Source organism: Musca autumnalis, unplaced genomic scaffold (assembly GCF_047663935.1).
Source record: "Musca autumnalis isolate F117 unplaced genomic scaffold, ASM4766393v1 scaffold_5, whole genome shotgun sequence".
NCBI lineage: Eukaryota > Metazoa > Arthropoda > Insecta > Diptera > Muscidae > Musca > Musca autumnalis.
The window spans coordinates 23,890,097-23,914,807 of NW_027412088.1; the positions used below are offsets into that span (position 1 = coordinate 23,890,097).

The 24,711-nt window shown below is 38.3% G+C and overlaps 2 protein-coding genes across 4 annotated transcripts in view; one reads left to right on the plus strand and one right to left on the minus strand.

Annotated features, from left to right (window-relative positions):
* Positions 1-24,711, plus strand: part of unc-5 — a 181,167-nt gene that overhangs the window by 7,584 nt on the left and 148,872 nt on the right. The window contains exon 1 of one of the 3 annotated variants that reach the window (XM_073991363.1): positions 20,380-21,007. The exons of 1 other annotated variant lie outside the window; for it this stretch is intronic. The gene's annotated coding sequence lies outside the window, so the exon portion shown is untranslated. Of the gene's footprint in view, positions 1-20,379; positions 21,008-24,711 lie in introns of those variants that run through there. One more of the 3 variants, XM_073991364.1, reaches the window with a different exon arrangement.
* Positions 14,010-14,471, minus strand: LOC141406231 (uncharacterized). The gene has a single exon (XM_073991431.1). The coding sequence runs from the start codon at positions 14,469-14,471 to the stop codon at positions 14,010-14,012; it is 462 nt and encodes a 153-aa protein (XP_073847532.1).

Genomic DNA, 24,711 nt, shown 5'->3' on the forward strand with positions numbered 1-24,711 from the left:
ATAAAAAAAATAAAAAATTAGGGCCTCGTGGATTTTTTAAAAATATTTTGTAAAGTCTCGCTTATTTTTTAAAAATATTTTAAGGCGATGTCCATTTCCTAAAAATATTTTTAAGGCACGTGGATTATTTAAAACTTTGTTTAAGACCTCGTAGATTTTTAAAAAATATGTTTTTAAGACCTCTTGGTGTATCAAAAATATTTTTTAGGTAATTTTTAAGACATCCACGAGGATGTTTTAAAAAAATATTGTTCAGCTTCACAAAGACCTCGTGGGTTGTTTAAAATTATATTTGAGAGTCTCAAAGACCTCGTGGATTTTTTTTTTAATATTTTTGAGGTTCTCAAATACCTTGTGGATTTTTTTAAATATTTTTGAGGGTCTCAAAGACCACTAAAAAACAGAAGTATTTTAGGGTCTTCTTTAAAAGACAGATGTTCTCCTAAGGTCTTCTCTAGTAGACAGGACACCTTTTAAAGTATTCTCTAGTAAACAGAAAACATTTAAGGGTTCTTGGAACTTTTGAGTGGTGGAACGATATAGCCAATTTCCAACCGTTATGTATATACGTTTGTATGTGTTTCCCAGCTACCTTAGTTGTTAGCCTCAGGGCTTTCGAGGAATACCTCAATTATAAATAATTATATCTTTGTAATCGGTATCGCAAGTGGCAAAAATTTCTAAGCGATCCTCAAACAGCCCTTAAATTAACCGAAAAATTTTGAACTTTTGTGATGGGAGGTACAGAAAGAATTTGACCGATGTTACCCATCTTCAAACATGATCTGCATTTTCGAAGAAATAATACGTTGTGGACCGTCTGAACCAAACCGTGAACCATGCTGTCGTTCGCATCAGATTTCCAGACAGAAGGAAGGACACGGTTAAATTGACTTCAAATTGTTTGCAGCAGATTGGTCTTAACATGTGAAGATCACTTGATTTTCTCATAGAAGATCTTCTCATAGAAGAGCAAGTGGCCTTCACAAAGAAAAGCACGTTACCTTCGCATAGGAGAGCAAGTTATTTTCGCATAGAAGATTAAGTGCTCTTCTCATGACAGATAAAGTGGAGCACGATGTCTTTTCATAGAAGAGCAAGTGGTCTTCATTGAGAAGAATGATCATCTCATAGAAGAACAGGTGGTTTTCTCATAAAAGTCTAAGTGGTCTTCTTATTGAAGAGCACTGGTCTTCTCATAGAAGAGCAAGTGATCTTCTAATAGACGAATATGTGGTCTTATAATACACGAGCGGATGCTCTTCTTACGGAAGAAGGGTAAGTGCTCTTCTCATGGCAGAGCATTTAGTGGAGGACCAACTTCTCATCTCTTGAAAGAACATGTGGTCATATCTTGGAAGAGCAAACATATCACATATCCTAATAGTAGCTGTTTCGCAAACTAGACCATTGTTATCTTCCAAAGTAAAACTTTGACTCCTCCTTGTCATTGAGAGGTAAGTGTTTGCCTTCCATTTCACGCGTGCAAACATACGTGTAGGTGTATTTGTATAAATCTCCCACTCTCTATGTATTGTAATAACGATTATTAATTGATAATCATTTATAAAGGATGTGGAAATTAAATAAACACTAGAAGTGGTTGTGGTTAAGCAGAGTCCTTTAGCCAAAGCAAAGTGAAATAAGCAAATAATTGTAGACCGGATACACATAGCACACAATATTGTGACATATATACAGACACACACACACTAATACAAACTACATAGTTCCGAACACCTACTTCCTGTCCGTCCGTTTGTAGTTTGTTGTTGATTAGTAGTGGTAATATGACTTTTGGGAATTATCATCATCATCGTAATAATAATTATCATCATCACTATCGTCCCTGGTATTGGTGGTTATAACAAAATGATTGGGGAATAATTCAATTTAGAATGGCTTAAGTTGTTGTCGGGATTTGTTGTTGCTGAGAGGGGGAAGGGGGCTGAGGAGGGATTTTGATACGAATATTATGTTCGGACATGTAATAATGTTTCTCATTATTTGAGACCACTCAACAGCACTTTGATTAGATATTTCTTTTCTCTCTCTAATCAAAGATTTGTGATTACGTGTTATTGTAATTGTTGTTGTAATAGCTATAATCCGAGTGAATGAGTAAAAGGGAATGGGTTATATGGAATTGGATATATGCATTTAATAGAGTTATCGATTTGAAATTCAATAGCAAAATTAATTTGACTTCTATTCTCTTATTTTGTTGTACGTGGGAAAATTACCAATTATCTTGTTTTATGGTGGGTGATAATTTTAATTAGGGTTCTTAGGGAAATCGGTTGTGTTTGAAGACATATGATGGACAAATAAGAGGTGATAGAAACCTTCTGAGATGATTATGATTGTGATTGACTAATTATGATTGGCATACTGAATGTGAAAACTGTTTTGAAACCATGCACATTAGATCAAGTTTACGAAATGATAAACCACATGTGTCATGTTAGTTTGTTGTAATTTACATCAAATGGAATTTAGTAAAGCTGGGGATTTAAATTGTCAATAACATTGCATGTAAGTTAAATAAAACTCATATTTAGGCAATGAGGCAGTAGAAATTGTGTCTAAGTGAGCGAGTTGTAGTTTAAAAATTAGTATTTCTTTGACAATGACGACAATTCAGACGGAAATTTTATGTAAGACTTTAAGTCTTCCGCTGGAACCTGCGGGTTCACGGATGGGGCTGTGCTTAGGGGGAGAACCGACGGGGTCTCTATTTCAAGGAACCGGAAACGAAAATCTCCCTCCGACTATGGAATCATAATACGATCCTTCAGGCGGAAATCCGAACGATAACAGAGTATCTGAATTGGTTTGACACTCACACAAAGCCTACCACATCCTTATACCCTAGACAGACGGCAGCGTTAATTTGCATTAACTGCCTTAATTCAAATTAATTCGTGCATTACCCACATTCTTAATGCACAAAATCGAGCTGCATTTAAAAGGCATTTAGGTATTTCAATATGGCAATGCCGTAGAAGAGAGCCCATATTCATATGGAGGAGAGAGCATATTCATGCTCTGAGACACAAGGAAAACAAAAAATACATTGCAAACAACAACACAACAGCAATCAGCTGTTTCGTAAATGCAGAAACTGTCGTCTGTCAGGCCAAAATTAAATACAGTTATTAATGCAAATTAACGCTGCCGTCTGTCTAGGGTATTACGGACCGCTAAGCAGCCATTAACGCTATAACAACCAAGACTGTGCAATCTAGATCTGTCTTGGATTGTATAAAGTCTATAAACAACCACTCCCAACATGGTACGGTAAACATTATATGGATAGCAGGGCATATAGGGATTAGGGGTAACGAAATATCCAACTCCTTGGCCAAACAAGTCAGGGAGCAACCTACAGTAAGTCTAGATAACGCCAAGCCCTTAAAAGCGATGGGGATAGCGTTAAAGACATGGACAAAAAATGCACATATATCCCTAAGGGGGAACCCGGACAAGGATAAAACAAAGCAACTACTTTTAATGAGTAAAAAAGACATCAGTAGACTGTATCCCTACAGGATACCTGGGGCTACAAGCACACCTGCACAAAATAGGTTGTGCAGAAAACAGTGAATGCAGAGCTTGCAGAGAGGATGCACGGTGCTCCATAACTAAATTTAAATGAAAGGTGCTAACGCCTGGGACGTTTTTGCGGTTTATGAAACTGCAATGTTCATATAGGAGAAAAATAAAAAAAAAAAAACAAAAATCGCCGGAGGGATTTTCAAATAAATCGCGGTCAAAGTTTACATTTTTAGGGCTTTTTTAGGTTTTCACGATTTTGCTTGGAAACCGCAGGCCCTATCGAAATGGGATTAAAGAAAATGTTGTAGCAGACCTTAATGATATTTTCGTAGGTTTTACCATTTTTGAGATATAGATGTTCAAATAGGGACAATGTACTGACTGTATGGTCACCTATAAAACAATGTCATGCAGGGTGCACCTTAACTAACTTTGAATGAAAATCGTTTACACCTGGGAAGTTTTCGCGGATTCTGAAACAGCAATGTTCATAGATGAGGAATACAAGGACTCGACCAAATTAGGACAGTTTAAAAAATTAAGAGACTATGTCAATAGGACAGATATCCTAAACTGATGTCAGGTCCCTGAGGACACTTTTTTCTACAGAAAAAAATTCTTCATGTCCCTGAGGACACTTTTTTCTATAGAAAAAATTCCTCAGGTCCCTGAGGACACTTTTTTCTACAGAAAAAAATTCCTCCGGTCCCTGAGGACACTTTTTTCTATAGAAAAAAAATCCTCAGGTCTCTGAGGACACTTTTTTCTAAAGAAAAAATTCCACAAGTCGCTGAGGACAATTTTTTCTATAGAAAAAATTCCACAGGTCGCTGAGAAAATGCCTTAAGGTATTTTTAAAGTTATTTTCTCTACTAGGGAATACCTTAAAAGGTCGTCTATTTTTTAGAGAAGACCCTAAAAGGTCTTCTGTTTGCTAGAGAATACCTAAAAAATCTTATGTTTAGACTGACTAGAAAAGACATTAAAAGGTCTACTATAGAACACCTTAAAAGGTCCTCTGTTTGCTAGAGAATACCTTTAAAATGCCTTCTGTCTTCTATTGAAAACCTTAAAATATCTTCTGTCTACTAGAGGAGGCCTTAAAAGGTCTTCGTTCTACAAGAGAAAACCAGGAAAGGTCTTCTGTATACAAGTGTAGACTTAAAAAGGTCTTTTGTCTGCTAGAGAAGAATTTAAAAGGTCTTCGATCTAGTAGAGAAGACCTTAAAAGGTCTACTGTCTTCTAGAGCATACCTTAAAAGGTCTTCTGTCTTCTCTCTACTATAAAAAAATATTAAAAGGTCTTCTGTCTACCAGAGAAGACCCAAAGAGTAAACCTTAAGTGATGCTCTCGTATCATTTTGAATTGTAATGTAAATGCGCGAAATTTTTGGGTCCCGAAAGTTTCCAAAAAACCCCATACCCACCCAGTAGTATGGTGTCTTGTCTGAAAAAATGAAGAAATTATGAAACTCCGTAAACTAAAGGCCTGTTGAGGTCTTTCATAGACAGAAGTCTTTTTGATGTCTTCCGTAGACAAAAGAAATCTCTTCTATAGGCAGAAGACCTCTTAAAGTTTTCTTCCTGAGGATTCATATTGATAGTAGACCGTTTGAAGTATTTTATAGACACAAGAAGACCACTTGAGGTCCGCTATAGTTAGAATACCTTTTGAGGTCAGAAATATTTATTTGTAAACAGAAGAAGACCTCTTGAGGTCTTCAATGGACAGATAAAGTCCTCTTGAGATCTTCTATAGACCGAAAAAGTCTTCTATAGACAGAAGAACACCTCTTGAGGTATTCTTTAGACAGAAGAAGACCTTTTGGGTCTTGTATACACAGAAGAAGACCTATTCAGGTTTTCTATGGGCAGGAGAAGGTCTCTTGAGGTATTCTATAGAGAGAGGAAGGCCTCTTGAGGTATTTTATAGACAGTAGAAGACATCTTGGTGTCTTCTATAGACAAAAGCTGGCAACTTAAGGTCTTCTATAGACAGAAGAAGACCCCTTGTACAGAAGAAGGCCGTTTGAGGTCGTCTATGGACAGAAGAAGAAACCTCTTCAGAAGAAAACCTCCTGAGGTCTTCTATATGCGAAAGAAGTCCTCATAAGGTCTACTATGGACAGGATAAGTCCTCTTTAGGTCTTCTATAGAGAAAGGAATTCCTTTTGAGGTCTTCTATAGACAGAAGACTTCCTCAGGTCTTCTATATGCGGAAGAAGACTTCTTGAGGCGTTTTTTAGATAAAAGAAAACCTCCTTATTTTATGGAGAAACGAAGACCTCTACTATAAACAGAAGAAGACCTATTGTGGACTTCTATTGGCAGAAAAAAACCTCTTTAGGTATTTTATATACAGAAGAAGACCTCATGAAGCCTTCTATAGACAGAATATATCTTGAAATATTTTATAAGAAAACCTCTTGAAGTCTTCTATAGACAGAAGAAGCCTACTTATGGTCTTCTATTGAGTGAAAAGGCCTCTTGAGGTCTTCTTTAGACAGAAGAAGACGTGTTAAGGTCTTCTATAGGCTGAAGAAGACTGCTTGAGGTATAATAAAAACAAAAGAAGACCACTTGAGGTCTTCTATAAAGAAAAAGACCTCTTAAGGGCTTCTGCAGACAGAAGACCTCTTGACAGTTTCTACAAAACTACTCTGCATACAACATATCAGTTTTTAGCAAATGTCGTCTGCATAGTCGAAATCGTGATGTCGTTGGTTGAGATGCCATGTGATGGTTGCCTGATAGCACTTCCTCATTCGTTTCCTTCAGGATTTCGGTCAATACAATTAGAAATAGGGCAGGTGATAGTTTCCAGATGACGTTGTTTATAGTGAATGGCTGGTCTTTTTTGTCCTTTGAAGCGAACTTTGAGTGGTGCTCCACTTTATAGCTCCGTTATAAGCGATATTAGCAGTGCCCGAATGCCGATGTGGCAAAAGGAGAGAGGTGAACTCGGACAAATGTTAGGGTATATTCATAAAGCTGTTTATATTTGGTCTGTTCTTTTACTTTTGAAAATGGTAAAACTGGCAAAAGTTGTAATCCATATGAATTGTATGGTGTCTGAAGTAAAGGAACGCTTTTCGAGTAAAAAATTGTAAAACTTGAAGATTCTTGCACGTAAAGGAACAGGGCTATTGCAGGCACTTTGTTCTTTGCGAAGAGATGTTTCGATGGCTGGTATTAAAGAGGGTGATGCTCTCCAATTACAACCTTTTTTCAGGTCGCCGTTCATCGTTAGGGTTAGACCTTCTTTTGTCACATCAGGTAAACAGCATGAAGAAGGAATTGCCTATAGAAGGAATTGGCTCAAAAAATTTCGGGAGGTAGCACATCAGCTGCTTTTTTAATATGGAAATAACATGTTTTACATCAGTGATTGAGGGTGGTGATGTCCTTATATCGTTTATAAGCGATATTAGTTGTGACGCAACGCATATTGTGTTTATGGCTGACCAAATACCCTTCCTGTTTATAGTGTCGAATGCTCTCTCAAAATCAACAAAGAGTAGGAAAAGTGGGGAGTTGAAGTCGGACGAATGTTCTATTATGATCCTTAAGATGCTTATATTGTCTACACAGAAACGGTTTGTTCGGAAGCCTCATTGTTCGTTGCGAAGAGATGACTCGATGTCAGAGGATATTCTGCCTACAAAAAGTGTTATATTCTTCTAATTGAGGTTATACATGTTTCAGTATCGTATCAATTCGGCACATAATTTTTAACATCATGGTCCTGTTTGACATGGGAACAAATCCAATGATACAGTGCCTTATAGCTGAACGTCACCTGCGCTTCCTCATATTGCCTATTCATGAATACCTTATCCGCCTATCTTAAGTCGGTACATTTAATTAATGGCGTTGTTTAATTTGCCTACTTCGTACAAACTTAGCCCAGTCCAGGCTATTTTTTGGATATTATTCTTAGCACTTTTTCAGGCAAGAGATTGAGACCCGTGTCTTTTGAGATTACTCATGTAGTTTCTAGTTGCCTACTCCTGCCGATGCAATTTCGAACTAGGTTGCCCGTTTCTTTTTTAATTGTTTACCAGGAATGAGGCATGAAAGTCAGCCGCTCATGTACAGTGAGTCACAAGTATCTACTTGAGTTTCTTAAAATAAAAAAGACATTGCTAAGACTTAATTAATGAAAGTGATTTTAGCACTCTCGTTGGCTGCAGATTGAGACCCGTGTCTTTTGAAATTACTTCAAAGGTTTCTTGTTGCCTTCGAAATGGTTTTTAGATTTTAGTTTAGTTTTTAGTCTCCTCATAGGAGAACAGGCGCTGTTTGCAGCCGTCCAATATTGGAACATATGCTGGATTTTTGGCAATTGAGCTTTTAATGTCCTCAATAACTCGCCATGTCAATTCGAGCCACAAACGACACTCAATATTTGATTAGGATACTCTGGCAGAAGTATTTTACTGCCCATAAAAACTGGAGCAACGCAAACTTTCCTTCTATGATGTAACTTCTCATATTTCCCAGTGAAGGTGATAAATTTCAATTGATGTGCTGGATTATTAGCTCTCCTAACCTTGCTAGTAGACATGTCTTCATAACTTTTACTCGACATACCAAAATGAATGACATCTGTCAGCGAGAATTCCAGCAGAAAAATGTTTCAAATTTATCACAATAAATCCTCGCAGACACATAACATCATACATCCCAAAATATGTAATATGTGGTGTCTGTGCTCTTTTTTCTGGTCGGGTTCAAAACTACTTATCCAATTTTCAAATGTCGGGACAAATTCAATAAATATTTGATTCCCACAAAAATTTAAGCATTCCGCACTTAAGCAGATTGACATTAATGTAACGCAACGCAATGTATGTACATCTGTATCGTTCACTCAGCCCAGCACACATGTGGATTTATCATTACAAATGTTAGTGTGTCTCCTCATGTAGGATATGTTTTCCCCAAAGAGGAGATCCTCTTCAAAATCCATTGAACAAAAATCCATCCCCCCATATTCTGTTCGAAAACTGTTATTCATTTCATAAATTAAATTTTCCCAGCTCTAAAAAGACAACACGACAATCAATCTGTCAAAGTTATCCGGCAGAAAGGGAAAGGAAGAAACCCGAATCAAAGTTTGATTTATTTGGGAGAGTAGGAAATCAAAGCACAGAGAGAGATTCATTCATCACAGGAATACTCATCGTCATCATCATCCTCGTCATAATACAGCTGACATAACCTTCTACACTTTTGACAGTGAGCGGATGGCGGTGGTGGCCTGACCGCGTCACATTCACTCATAAACCACTAAAACCTGACTGACGAACTGACTGACTGTTGTGTACACAACCTACAACAACATAGCAACAAAAAACACCAAAGGGACTACTCTGCTCTCCACTTAAAATCACAAGAAGAAGTAACACTAACCGAAAGATACGAAATGAAAACAAAACAAACCCCAAGCACAGGCACAAGACGCAAGGAAAACAACCGCGCCGCACAGCTATACAAACTGAAAAAAATCATAACAATAATGGAAAATGTAAAAAAAGAGGCGCCACAGGAGAGTCATTGCCATACGCCACACAACAAACATTCGATATTCAAATCAAGAGTGGTTGTTGGTTGCTTCGAGCTGTGGTTGTGGCTTCTCCGGCTGCCTGTCTGTTCCATAAATGCTATAACATAACTTTGTTCGTGATTTCAACGAACAAACGAACGGCATGTGGAGAATGAGAGGGAAATTTCGAGCCTGTTAGAGAATGATTGTGGACATGTAGAGTGTTGTCAATGTAGTGCATTAGAAAAACGTCAAGAAATTCGTATAAAAATTTCGATTTTATAATTTAATTAAATGAGTATTTTATTTGTTAATTCGGGTAGAAGACTCAAATGAAAAAAAAAAACAAAGATGTTGGGTCGGGAATGCCAGAAAATGAGAGAAAATAGCAAATGCAAAACAAATCTGTGGGATGTGTGTGAAGATAAATTGGATTTCAAATTGGAAAATTTAAATTTAGCAAAGACACGAACCAACAACAGCGTACTGTACAGATCACTTCTAGGACCAAATTTAAATTTGAATTTAATGAACAAAATTTAATTTAAGAATGAAAATTAATATTTTTATAATATTTGAACAATATTTAACTGAATTAAAGGAAACTGTAAATATTTATTTAGCATACAATTTTATTATATTAATGAGGTTTGTTTAAATGTTTAAATAATTATATACGTGTCAAAAAAAAAAAAAAAATTGGAAAAAATTATTTTATATTCCCACTACGAAAACTGCTAAAGGGAAATTATTGTGGGGCCCCCCACTTAATAATGGGGAGGGGTTCGTCCACGGAATATTTTTTTCTGGATAGGGCATCGAACGTCCATCAAGCCCATGTCTTTCAATAGATTCCAAATATATTCAGATTTTGGAAAAAAAATAGTTTATATATTCCCACTGCGAAAACTGCTAAAGGGAAATTATTGTGGGCCCCCCACTTAATAATGGGGAGGGGTTCGTCCACGGAATATTTTTTTCTGGATAGGTCATCGAACGTCCATCAAGCCCATGTCTTTCAATAGATTCTAAATATATTCAGATTTTGGAAAAAAAATAGTTTATATATTCCCACTGCGAAAACTGCTAAAGGGAAATTATTGTGGGGCCCCCCACTTAATAATGGGGAGGGGTTCGTCCACGGAATATTTTTTTCTGGATAGGGCATCGAATGTACATCAAGCCCATGTCTTTCAATAAATTCTAAATATATTCAGAGTTTGGGAAAAAATTATTTTTTATATTCCCACTACGAAAACTGCTAAAGGGAAATTATTGTGGGGCCCCCCACTTAATAATGGGGAGGGGTTCGTCCACGGAATATTTTTTTCTGGATAGGGCATCGAACGTCCATCAAGCCCATGTCTTTCAATAGATTCCAAATATATTCAGATTTTGGAAAAAAAAATAGTTTATATATTCCCACTGCGAAAACTGCTAAAGGGAAATTATTGTGGGGCCCCCCACTTAATAATGGGGAGGGGTTCGTCCACGGAATATTTTTTTCTGGATAGGGCATCGAACGTCCATCAAGCCCATGTCTTTCAATAGATTCTAAATATATTCAGATTTTGGAAAAAAATAGTTTATATATTCCAACTGCGAAAACTGCTAAAGGGAAATTATTGTGGGGCCCCCCACTTAATAATGGGGAGGGGTTCGTCCACGGAATATTTTTTCTTGGATAGGGCATCGAACTTCCATCAAGCCCATGTCTTTCAATAGATTCTAAATAAATTCAGATTTTGGAAAAAAAATAGTTTATATATTCCCACTGCGAAAACTGCTAAAGGGAAATTATTGTGGGGCTCCCCACTTAATAATGGGGAGGGGTTCGTCCACGGAATATTTTTTTCTGGATAGGGCATCGAATGTACATCAAGCCCATGTCTTTCAATAGATTCCAAATATATTCAGATTTTGGAAAAAAAATATTTTTTATATTCCCACTACGAAAACTGCTAAAGGGAAATTATTGTGGGGCCCCCACTTAATAATGGGGAGAGGTTCGTCCACGGAATATTTTTTTCTGGATAGGGCATCGAACTTCCATCAAGCCCATGTCTTTCAATAGATTCTAAATAAATTCAGATTTTGGAAAAAAATAGTTTATTATTATTTCTTAATTTATAAAACATAAAAAAAAAAATAATTTCGCCACCTCGGGGATTTGAACCCAATCCTCAGCTACAAAACTGCGTTTGTACCCACCTCTTAGACCAATGAGCCAAATCCCGACACAATAACTCGAACGCAAACCATTATATGGTGTGGTTGGTTACTTGCAAGTTATCATGAAGAACAGAGAACAAAGTGACTTAACGAACAACTTTCTGTAACAGAAAACTTAATTATCCTTTAGCAGTTTTCGCAGTGGGAATATATGAAATAATTTTTTTCCAAAATCTGAATATATTTAGAATCTATTGAAAGACATGGGCTTGATGTACATTCGATGCCCTATCCAGAAAAAAATATTCCGTGGACGAACCCCTCCCCATTAATAAGTGGGGGGCCCCACAATAATTTCCCTTTAACAGTTTTCGCAGTGGGAATATATAAACTATTTTTTTTTTTCAAAATCTGAATATATTTAGAATCTATTGAAAGACATGGGCTTGATGGACGTTCGATGCCCTATCCAGAAAAAAATATTCCGTGGACGAAACCCTCCCCGTTATTTAGTGGGGGGCCCCACAATAATTTCCCTTTAGCAGTTTTCGCAGTGGGAATATATAAAATAATTGTTTTCCAAAATCTGAATATATTTAGAATCTATTGAAAGACATGGGCTTGATGGACGTTCGATGCCCTATCCAGAAAAAAATATTCCGTGGACGAACCCCTCCCCATTATTAAGTGGGGGGCCCCACAATAATTTCCCTTTAGCAGTTTTCGCAGTGGGAATATATAAACTATTTTTTTTCCAAAATCTGAATATATTTGGAATCTATTGAAAGACATGGGCTTGATGGACGTTCGATGCCCTATCCAGAAAAAAATATTCCGTGGACGAACCCCTCCCCATTAATAAGTGGGGGGCCCCACAATAATTTCCCTTTAGCAGTTTTCGTAGTGGGAATATAAAATAATTTTTTCCAATTTTTTTTTTTTTTTTTGACACGTATATAATTATTTAAACATTTAAACAAACCTCATTAATATAATAAAATTGTATGCTAAATAAATATTTACAGTTTCCTTTAATTCAGTTAAATATTGTTCAAATATTATAAAAATATTAATTTTCATTCTTAAATTAAATTTTGTTCATTAAATTCAAATTTAAATTTGGTCCTAGAAGTGATCTGTACAGTACGCTGTTGTTGGTTCGTGTCTTTGCTAAATTTAAATTTTCCAATTTGAAATCCAATTTATCTTCACACACATCATTTCTGACATAATAAAAATAAAAGAATGCAGAAGGCCGAGGCAATGTCGGACTGTATGTCTTACATAATATAAGTTCATTAATTACATAAATACAAAACAGATGTAACAAGTTCAGGTTGAACATAGGGCACCGACAAGCTCTCTCCATCGTTGGCCAGGTATTTTGCTTGACCGCAGGTTATATGGACTGACTCAAGTTCTTTTTTGGTACAGCGAATCCAGGTGTTTCTTGGGCGTCTTCTTTTTCGTTGTCCTTGTGGATTCCAGTCTAGCACGGTTCTGGCAATGTCACTGTGTGGCCTGCGTAAGATATGGCCTAACCAGACCCATTTTCTCCTGCGGATTTCTATTTCAACAGAGCTACAATTAGTTCGGAGCAGTAGTTCTGAATTTGATATTTTGTTCGGCCAGAAGATTCTCAGAATTTGCCGTAGGCAGCGGTTGATAAACACTTGAAGTTTCCGAGTTGTCGCTTGCGTGAAACTCCAAGTCGTACAGCCGTACAGTAGAATAGATTTTACGCTGCTGTTAAATATCCTGGTTTTTGTTGAGGTTGATATGGCGTTACATCTCCAGACTTTGTTGAGAGAACGGAAAGCATTTCTTGCCTTGTTAATGCGGTCGCTGATGTCTGCTTCTGATCCGCCGTCTTTAGTAATTTTGCTTCCCAAGTAACAAAAGTGCTCAATGGTATACCCGTTTATTGTGAGTGGGGTTTGGCATGTTGAGCCTATTCTCATCAGTTTGGTCTTTTTAGTGTTTATTTGTAGACCGACTTTGGAGGCGTTACGCGTTAGCGATTCCAATTTAGCACTGATGTGGTCGAAGTTGTGGGCGAAAAAGCAGATGGCATCTGCGTAGTCTATGTCGCCAAGAAAACCGTTTACATTCCAGCGAATTCCATAGGGAGCCTCGGCGTTTGTTGCTTCTAAAACAGAATCTAAGAGTATGAGAAAAAGCGTGGGAGATAAGAGGCAGCCCTGTTTTACGCCCTTGCTTTCTTTGTCGTTGAAACGGACAGATATTTATTTCGGCGTCTCTATGAAGTTCTTTGATCAGGGTTACAATTTTAAGAGGAATGCCTTTGTTTATAAGGGCGCTCCACATAGCATCTCGGTAGACGGTATCAAAGGCTCGTTCAAAATCCACGAACAAGAGATACAGCGATGAATTTAATTCAGCGGACTGTTCGATGATTATACGTAGGGAGTTGATATGCACACGATCGGCCAGAGAGAAAATCCGCCTGTTCCTGCCGTAAAATCGAATCGAGCACAGGAGATATACGCTGAAGCAGAAGTTGAGCTATTACTTTGCTGATTGCATTTAATAATGTAATTTCTCGCCAATTTTGGCACTCGGTGAGATCACCTTTTTTGGGATAGTTACTATAGTACCATTCTTCCACTCTTTGGGAAAGACATTTGTCTCCCACACGTCTCTAATAATTGGGGTAATATGTTGTCCGGACCAACTGCCTTGCCATTTTTAAGTGACTTCAGGGTTGTAATTACCTCTTTGTACGTAGGATGATCTCGGTGCTGAAGAATTGACGCCAGCGGTCTATTTGCTCCTCGGGGCTGCTTAGTTCACGTCCATTTTCGTCCTTGATTGCTGATATAGGTCTAATATTGTTACCACTCAGTTGCTTAATGGTTTCGTATACACCACGAATATTACTAATATTAGAAACCTGTTCTGCTTGTTCAGCCAGCTTGTTGAAATACAGACGTTTGTCTCTACGGGCCAAACGCTTAACAATATTTGCAGCAACGCGATAGTTCGATTTGGCCAGTACTTTGGCTTCATTTGTTTTGGTTCTTAGGAGAATGTTGCATAATCGCTTGCGATGTTTTATTGCATCGAGAGTCTCGTTACTGATCCATGGTTTTTGAGGTTGCTGCACAGTTCCAATGACGGACGATGCTACTTCTCTGCACGTTGTTACTATACCGTCCCATGTGTTTATCATGTTGTTTCCCCGGAGTTTTTCTGTTAGGCCTACCTTATATTTGTGGGCCGTTTCTGCGGATTGCAGTCGCAGGATGATTAATTTTTAGGGCTTTTGATGTTGGCGATTTATAACGGCCGGTCTTAAACGTAGAGTAGCAACTAGCAGAATGTGGTCACTGTCGACGCTCCACGTCTCGTTTTGACATCCATCGGTGAGCCCAGAAAGAGTTTACTAATGAGGATGTGGTCGATTTGATTTCGCGTTGGGCCATCTGATGATTCCCATATGTATTTATGGATGTTTTTAAGGGGGAACTTAGAGCCGCCAATAAATAGACGATTTCTGGCACAGAAATCGACAAGGCTATCGCCGTTATCGTTTCTTACGTTCCCAAGGCATTGTGTGCCCATAACTGTGCTTAAATTGCTGTTATTACAACCCACTTTGGCATTAAAATCACCGATAATAAGCTTGATGTCTCCCTTTGGCAGAGAGCTTATAGCCGAGTCAAGCTGAGAGTAGAATAAATCTTTTGAATCATCATCATCGGTTTCCGTTGGGGCGTAGCACTGTACGATAGATATGTTGCGGAATTTTGAGTTGAGCCTTGCCGGATATGGCTTTATGTCCTAGGAGGGCTTTGTTGGCTTTTGGTGATAAAAGTATACCAACTCCATGTACTCTGTTAGAGGTATTCCCGGAGTAAATAAAGTTATATCCGTATTTGAGAGACAGTGTTCCAGATTTCAGCCAACAAGCTTCGCTTTTTCGTTCTGGAATTGGCTGAGTCTCGATGTTTCAGAGAGTGTTCCTACATTCCATGTTCCAATCATAAACCGGGTTTTAAATCCATAGGTCGTCATCGATGGGTTATCAGTTCTTGTATTGCTTGTTGATGTTTCTGTAATCGGTTTGTTTAAAGATGGGTGACTGATTGGGCCATCGCATCCGCACCTAGTGCTGGGGCTGCCAGCTACCCTCTAAGTATGGGTTTGTTGATAGTAGATCTTCTGAAGACCTGTGGGCGCCACCGTTGGCCATACCATACCATTGGCTCCTCCGCTGCCATCCCTATTGCTTGATCCCATCACAATCGAGCAAGGAGTCTAAAAAGAACTCCAATGTAATGTGCTGCAGGTATTTCTTCAATGCCGCATATAGGTTTATACCGCCTATGATAGGTCGCCAGAGCCTCGTTTGCATGAACAGAGGACACCAAGTCTCAGGTGGACAGTGGGTGAGGTTGACGTTTGAAGAGGATTGGCTATGTGAACAAACGTTTTATTTGTATTCGCATCTCTCTCCCATATATCCTCCGGGCAAAATGTGTCTCATCGAAATAATGGTTGGTATATGTTTGGACGAAATCCGTTTCAGTCAATTTGAAGTTGATTTAGCACTGTCCGTTTGTCTGGCTGGAGCGCAAGATAACTCTCGGTTCAAGATTTGGTTTTCGTAATATTTTATCCAAACTTAGTTTAAGGTTATATCGGTCCACTCCTTCCGGTACCTCCCACAAAAAAGTTCGAAAATGTTCGGAGAATTTGTGTGTAACCGATTTGGTCCATACTTTGCACATCGTGAACGTTCTCGGACTCAATCGGTCCACTTCTTCGGATACCTCCCACACAAAAGTACGGAAATGTTCAGCTTAGGACCTGCTCTGGAATCGCTTTGATTTTTGTTGTAACAACTTGTATTAACCGCCCCCTATACGACGGTACAAGTTTCATCAGGTGCAAGTCCATACTTCCTGAGCAAATAGCCTGAAAAGTGCAAAAAACCCCTATGACACCGTGTTAGAGCGTAAGATTACTCATGAACGGATCGCAGAAGTTCGAATATATGGCAGCATTATTACAGCATTGAATTACTACGAACTCACATCATATCAGCTTTGGAAGAAGAAAGACTGCTCCAATATGGAAGAAAGGTATCATTGTAAAGTTACGCAAAAATGGCAACTTGAAAGACTGTAACAACTGGAGAGGAATAACCCTGCTCAACACCATATACAAGATACTAGAAAGAAAGAAGGAAAGAAAGAAAGAAAGAAAGAAAGAAAGAAAGAAAGAAAGAAAGAAAGAAAGAAAGAAAGAAAGAAAGAAAGAAAGAAAGAAAGAAAGAAAGAAAGAAAGAAAGAAAGAATTCAAAGGCAAGTAGAAAACATTCTGAGAGATGAACAATCTGGCATCAGACCAAATAGAAGCTGTGTAGACCAGGCCAACACCTTACGAGTCATAATAGAACAATCAATATAATGCCGCACCCCCTGTATCTACTGTTCATCGATTTCACGAAAGCCTTTGACACCATCAGACGAACTGCCATATGGGAAGCTTTGAGCAAAAAGGGAGTACCCCAGAAAATAATCCGAATAATAAAAGCGATGTACGAGGATGCAGAACTCTCAGTTCTTCACAACGGAAAGCCAACTATTCCTCACAAACACGGGAGTAAAGCAAGGATGCCCTCTGTCACCCCTACTGTTCACAATAGTAATGGATGAAATAATGAATGAAGTCTGCTCTCACAGAAGAGGCATAAAATGTAGTCTCTTACGACAACTCGAAGACTTAGACTATGCGTATGATATATGCCTTCTCTCTCACAAGATATCCAACATGCAGTCAGAAAGCATTGAGCAAAAAGGGAGTACCCCAGAAAATAATCCGAATAATAAAAGCGATGTACGAGGATGCAGAAATCTCAGTTCTTCACAACGGACACATAAACCAACCATTTCTCACAAACGCGGGAGTAAAGCAAGGATGCCCTCTGGCACCCCTACTGTTCACAATTATACTGTATGAAATAATGAATGAAGTCTGATCTCAGGGAAGAGGCAAAACGACAACTCGAAGACTTAGACTATGCAGATGATATAAGCCTTCTCTCTTACAAGATAGCCAACATTCAGTCAAAATTAGAAGACCTGGAGAGACTTGGACTTGAGATTAACATCAACAAAACAAAGGCCATGAGAATAAACAACACCAGTACTGAACACATCATGTTACAAGGCCAAGTAATTAAATATGTTGATGGCTTCTGCTATCTAGAAAGCACTGTAACAACGAGTGGCGGTGCAAAAACGGACGTAATCAATGGGCTAAATAAAGCGAGAGCAGCATTTAGACGTATGCAAGTTGTATGGAGAAGCTCACATACATATATCCAGGAAAATCAAGCATAAAATATTCGAAGTTTGTATAAAATCGATTCTACTATACGGCAGTGAAACCTGGCTTGTATCTAACAACATCTCGAAAAAAGATACTTACTTGCAGGGTTCGGAACCATACGTCAGCACGGGTAGTATCAGTGATTTGTAAAGCGTTATTTTTGTTTGACGAGTTGTGGCTTTGTTTTTAAACTGCTTACTTAAGCCAAAGTAGCATCTGTTGGCCAATACAATTCTTCTTTTCATTTCACAACTGATGTCGTTTGTTGTGTTTACGGCGGTGCCGAGGTATACAAAGTCTTTTATTACCTCAAAATTATAGGAACCAACTTCAACAGTTGGTCCGATCTCAATGGACGCATTGCGCGTCGACACCATCAGCTTGGTCTTCTCGCCGTTTACCGCCAGACCCACTTTAGCAGATTCACCTTCATAAAGGTATCGGTTACTTCTTTTACTGATCGTCCCATGATGTCTATATCATCAGCATAAGCAAGTAACATGTGGCTATTGGTGTAGATTGTGCCATTTCTTTTGACGTTTGCCTCTCGTATAACCTTTTCTAGCAGGATATTGAAACGATCACACGAAAGACTGTCTCCTTGCCTGAAACCTCTTTTGGTACAAAACACTTCGGAGGTTCTTTCCTATTTTGACTGTAGATCTTGTGTCAGTTGAACGTAGCAGGCTGTCGAAGGCTGCTTTATAATCGACAAAAAGGCGGTATGTGTCGATCTGCATCTCTTGGGTCTTCTCCAGGATTTGCCGCAGGTAGGCCATCGACTCTTGCTGCCTTATTATTTTTCAGCCGGTTTATTGTTGTCTTCACCTCATCTTGGCCGGGTGGTATACATTCAATACCATCTTCTGGGATTGGATCTGTGGTATCATCGTCTTCGCTACTATTGGATACCAGCAGATTGGAGAAATGTTATTTCCATATCCTGAGCACGCTATCTGTATCTGTTACCAGATTACCTTGCTGGTCTCTACAGGAGGATGTGCCTGTACCAAAGCCATCTGTTTGATGTTTCACTCTTTGGTAGAATTTTCGGACTTCATTCTGGCTCCTGTACATCTCGATTTTTTCACACTCCCGCTTTTCCATTTCTCTCTTTTTCTTGCCGAAAAGACGTTTCTCTTCTCTCCTTTTCTCCCGATATCTCTCTCGTGCGCTACGCGTTCCTACTGATTGTAAAGTAGCTCTATATGCCGCATTTTTCTCTTCGGTAGCAGCACGACACTCCTGGTCATACCATGAATTCCTTTGTGGAGGTCCCTGGAATCCAAGTACTGACTTTGTGGCTGTTTGCATGGAGTGGGCAATGTTTGCCATTGTCCTGATATGTTATCGGGACGAGTAGTGCTTTGATTAAGCAGTTGGACCAGTTGAGTGGAATATGCTGTGATTGCAGCTTACCGATGTCCAACTTCCGTGTTGTGTCTGTTCGTGCTTTATTTGCAACGTTTAGACGGGTACGTACCTTTGCTGCAACAAGGTAGTGGTCCGAATCAATGTTTGCGCCTCGGAACGATCGTACATCCAACACGCTCGATGAATGTCTTCCATCTATCACAACATGATCAATTTGATTACTTGTTCTTTGATCTGGAGACAGCGAGGTGCCCTTATGATTATCGAGATGATTAAATCTGGTACTGCTAACTACCATGTTTTTTGCAGCTGCAAAGTCTATCAGCCTCATACCATTGTAGGATGCTTCACTGTGGAGACTGAATTTCGTGACCGTTGGCCCAAAGATATTCTCCTTTCCAATTTTGGCATTAAAATCGCCCAGTATAATTTTAATGTCATGGGCAGGGCAACGGTCATAAGTTTCTTCTAAGCGCTCGTAAAATATATTTTTGGTCTGTTCGTCCTTGTCTTCAGTGGGAGCATAAGCGCTAATAAAGCTGATGTTGAAGAATTTTGCTTTTAATCGAATTGCAGCGAGTCTTTCATTCACAGGGGTAAAACTGGAGACCAGATATTTTAACCTCGGACCAACTACAAATCCGAAACCAAACTCATGCTTTGTGTCATGGCAGGTAAAGTACGTCACCTTTAGGTGTTGTTGTGACGCCTTTCCCGTTCCATCGTATTTCCTGTATGCCAGTGATGTCGGCCTTGTACTTTTCAAGTACATTTGCCAATGGGTACACTGCACCTTCTCTATAAAGAGTGCGAACATTCCAGGTTCAGATTCGCAGATCATGGTCCTTAAAACGTTTGCGGGGATCGTCAACTTTAGAGGGATTTGGTTTTCTTTTTTCATAGTAGGCTGCTTTTTCTAGGGTTTTTTATGGCTTAACGCGCGGCACATTTTAGCTCACTACTTTTAACGGGTGTTAATGGCAGCTACCCCAGGTGACACCACGGAGAGGTCAGTGTCCACTTGAGATGAAAGAGGGACCAAGACAAATCTTGGACTTTGCCATGTTAAAGCCGGTCAGGACCGTTCCTTGGTATCTTCCATCCCCTACGTCACCCAAATAAAAATGTACAAATTATTTTTCAAGGAAACACGTGATTTTTGGCTCTAGTCTGTGATTATTTTCAGTGATGAAAAAACCTCTTCATAGGCATTACCTTTTTCTATAGTTATTTTTATAGTTGAGTATGAGAATGTGAAACCCGATTATTACTCTCTGTAAAACTATTTGCTCTCTGCTCTCTCCCTCTCTTTGGAATTGTTTCCTTTTTCATAATGAAGTTCGTTGTGGAATTGTGCGACGATGGCTGGAGTGCTTGCATTGCACATTGACATTGTTGTGTGGTGGCCGTTGGCATTTTGCTCTCTGCGATTTAGTTTGTTTAGATATGTCATACGGAACGGACGTGGGGCATTGAACGACAACGCGTAAGCAACATTATAACGTAATGATGTTAACGTAAAATAAAAAAAATTGAAATACGATTTTTCGGTTATGTTATAAACAAATTTTGTGTTACAAAATCGATGAAAAATACCATAATAGAATTGGATAATAATAACAAAAAGTATCACAAAAGATCCTGGCAATTTTGAAATTGAGAATTTTGTATGTGAAAAATAAGAAGAAAATTCTAAGTGAGAATATTGAAAAAGGAGTGGAAATTTAAATTGTTTTAAAAATATTCATTGCGAAATGTAAAAGTTTATTAATAAAAAAATATAATTAATTCTGTGGCTTGCATTTTACTTTTTGTGGTTTTCCATCTCAAACAAATTCGAAAATAATTTAATAAAAAAAGTTCCAAACTTCCTGTCAAACAAAGTTTTCTTCTTTGATCTCCTTAAATCACAGTTTATGTGGATATTTCAAAATAACTAATATCAACAGTCAACAGCAACAACAACAAGGATAACAACGCTTAACTTCATTTCATGTAAGTAACTTTGAAATTCCCTCTGGATGTGAGCCAGTGTGTGTGTGCCTGATTCTGTGTACTGTATTTGTTGAATCTTCTTGGGTCAAAGAGTAATCATCATTGTTCGCCCTATCCCTATTGTCCTGCTACTGTTTTAAAGGTTTGATAAGAGAAATCACTCGCCCAAAACACACAGTAAAAAACAAGTTTTACAAATTACAAAATATAAAATTCACACACCGAAAAAAAATAACAACAACGGCAAACAAAAGGCGGAAAATTGAATTTTCCTTTTGTTTTCATTTTTATTTCGTTTCGTAATTGTAACCGTCTGTCTGTATGTCTGTCTGGAATCACCACCACTCAATATGTTCAGTGTTATTTACCCACGTTAAGGATACTACTGCTACTCCCTTTTCTTGTTCTCTCACTCTGCTTCGTATCAAATCCCTACACGTTAAAAAGGGTCTTTTGCTACTTTCTTAAAGACGAAAGTTGTGCAAGGCAGGGATGGGATATGAAAATGTTAAAAAAAGGTATGCGAAAAGGTATCGTTTTTATGGGCAGAGGAATAATTAAAAGGAAACCAAAATGCTAAAGGACTCAATTATGTAAAATAAAATGGAAAATTGTCATAATCTCCGTGTATAATGTGATTCCCTATAATAAAACAGTTTACCAGTTTAAGGCAAAAAAAAAACAAAAAAAACGTTTCCCTAAAAATTGTTACTCGTACAAAAGAATGAGGGATAATGTGTCGGTTTCTATGATTTTGAAAATTTAATTCAATATTCATAAGCCGAATTTTAAGAAAATATTTGCCTTCGATATTTGGGATTTAAAGCTGTTAGTGTTCTCTAGGGAATATCTCGTTTTGCGAGTTTCCTCAACATCTCCAATGAAAAGAAAACACAGCAATTAGTGCCCTTGATACTCACTTTTGCAAGTATTAGAAACATCTGCACTAAAGAATAATTAATGATATTGGGCAGTTCTTACGATTGGAATTGAAAAAAAAATCCAAAAACATAGAAAGTGATCCTTACATATCAAATTCGGATATCCTAACCACTATACAATACGGGACTGTTGAGATTTTCTCTTCAGCAATTGTTAAATAATTTTGACTCATGCAAATGGACTTTGGCACTCCTCCATAATAGACGCATTTTAAGGAGTATTCAATACAACACGATGATTTTTAACCAGTAGTATCTAAAAATATAATGGCAATATGTATATACATCTCTGAAGATAACTACTTTGAAGGTGAACACGAAGAAAAACATGAATTATCTCCGCACAATACATTCTTGCCGCACAGTAATTTGGAAACTTCGACAGAGACTAGGATATTCTAATCACTAGACAATACGGGACTGTTGAGATTTTCTCTTCAGCAATTGTAATATAACTTGAACTTAGAGAAAGAGTAGTACGAAATCTGTGTATCCGACGATTGGAACCTAAGCATCCTGTGCCCCGTCCATAAGAAAGGAGATAAGACTTTATGCTCCAACTATATGGGCATAAGTCTTCTCCCTATCGCCTACAAGATAGTGTCAGCGATATTGTGCGAACGACTAAAGCCCATGGTCAACGAAATAATTGGACCATACCAATGCGGCTTTAGACCTGGCAAGTCCACCATTGACCAGATATTTACCCTGCGACAAATCTTTGAGAAGACCCAAGAGATCCAGATGGACACATACCACCTTTTTGTCGATTACAAAGCAGCCTTCGACAGCCCGCTACGTTCAAAGGTATTCCAAGCCTTGTCTGAATTTGGTATCCTCGCAAAGCTCATTCGGCTTTGTAAAATGACTCTAACTGACACAAGATCTTCAGTTAAAATAGGAAAGAACCTCTCCGGAGAGTTTTGTACCAAAAGAGGTTTCAGGTAAGGAGAAAGCCTTTCGTGTGATCTTTTCAACATCCTGCTAGAACAGGTTATACGAGAGGCAAACGTCAAAAGAAGTGACACAATCTACACCAATAGCCACATGTTACTTGCTTATGCTGATGATATAGACATCATGGGACGATCAGTAAAAAAAGTAACCGATACCTTTATGAGGGTCGAAGGAGAATCTGCTAAAGTGGGTCTGGCGCTAAACGGCGAGAACACCAAGTTGATGGTGTCGACGCGCAATGCGTCCATTGAGATCGGACGAACTGTTGAAGTTGGTTCCTATAATTTTAAGGTAGTAAAAGACTTCGTATACCTCGTCACCGCCGTAAACAAAACAAACGACATCAGTTGTGAAATAAAAAGAAGAATTGTATTGGCCAACAGATGCTACTTTGGTTTAAGTAACCACTTCAAAAACAAAGCCACAACTCGTCAAACAAAAATAGCGCTTTACAAGACACTGATACTACCCGTGCTGATGTATGGTTCCGAAGCCTGGGTACTTCCGCAAGCAGATAAGGCAGTGCTTGGCGTTTTAGAGAGATTTTTTTTCGAAAAATCTACGGACTTGGCGTTTTAGAGAGATTTTTTTTTCGAAAAATCTACGGACCAATCTGCGTTGACGGTGAACAACGACTTCAATATAGTTAAACGTATCGAGATGCAGCGATTGCGTTGGCTAGGCCATATAATAAGAATGAGTGATGATTAACCCGCGAAAAAGGCGTATAAATTCGAGCCACATGGCGGTGCACGCAGAAGGCGCAGGCCAAAAAATAGATGGCGCAAACATGTGGATGAAGAGATGACAAGGCGCGGTATTCCAGAAAGCGAAGCACTAAACAGGGAGAATTGGAGATTTTTTCTTAGTTCGGTCTATCGAACAAATGTTCTGTAATGGGCCAGCTAAGTAAGTAAGGAAATCTAGGAAGAGATAACATTTTCCGAAAATGTTTCAAGTTTCTATTACAGACTTTGTATTGGTATTCCACGATCTGAAAATGGAAAAGAATTCTTCGAACTGAATGCCGTTTATCCTAACCACTATGCAATACGGGACTGTTTAGATTAACTCTTTATTAATTAGAATAAAACTATGGTTTATCCAAATGATTCCTTTTCATTTTCAGGAGTATTCGATACAACATGAGGGACATACTTCCAGGTTGCACAATCTAAAAATATCATGGGAATATATCTGAATACATATCGCAAAAGTCACCACGTAGAAAGTGAAGAGAAGAAGAAAAGATGAATTGTTTATGCAATATTAAATTTACGCCAGGGAATCAGAAACTTCGATTCAGACTTAGATATTCTAATCACTAGACAATACGGGACTGTTGAAATTTTTCTCAGCAGCAATTGTAATATAATTTCAATTAAAGAAGGAGTAGTAGAAAATCTTGGAAAAATAATACTTTGAGCCTGGGTTATTTTTTTTATGTGCACACAAAAAGCAGCAGGCAAGTTTCTATTAAAGGTTTGGTAAACAATATCTCGAACCTAACCATAGATGCGGGACTATTGAGTTTTTTCTATGGTAATTGTTATAGGACTTATATTTATGAATGGATTCTGTATATATTCGGCTAAATCGCAGTGACAAATCAAAGTACAAATAGTACTTTGAGTTTTGCATAATCCAAAACGGTAATATTTTCGAAAAATATCATGCAATGTACAGAAAAGCGACAGCTTCCATTGAAGGTTTGATTTTGCTATTCCACGATTTGAAAATGGCAGACATTACCTCGAACTGAGTATTGCGTATCCTAACCACTAGACAATACGGGACTTTTAAGAT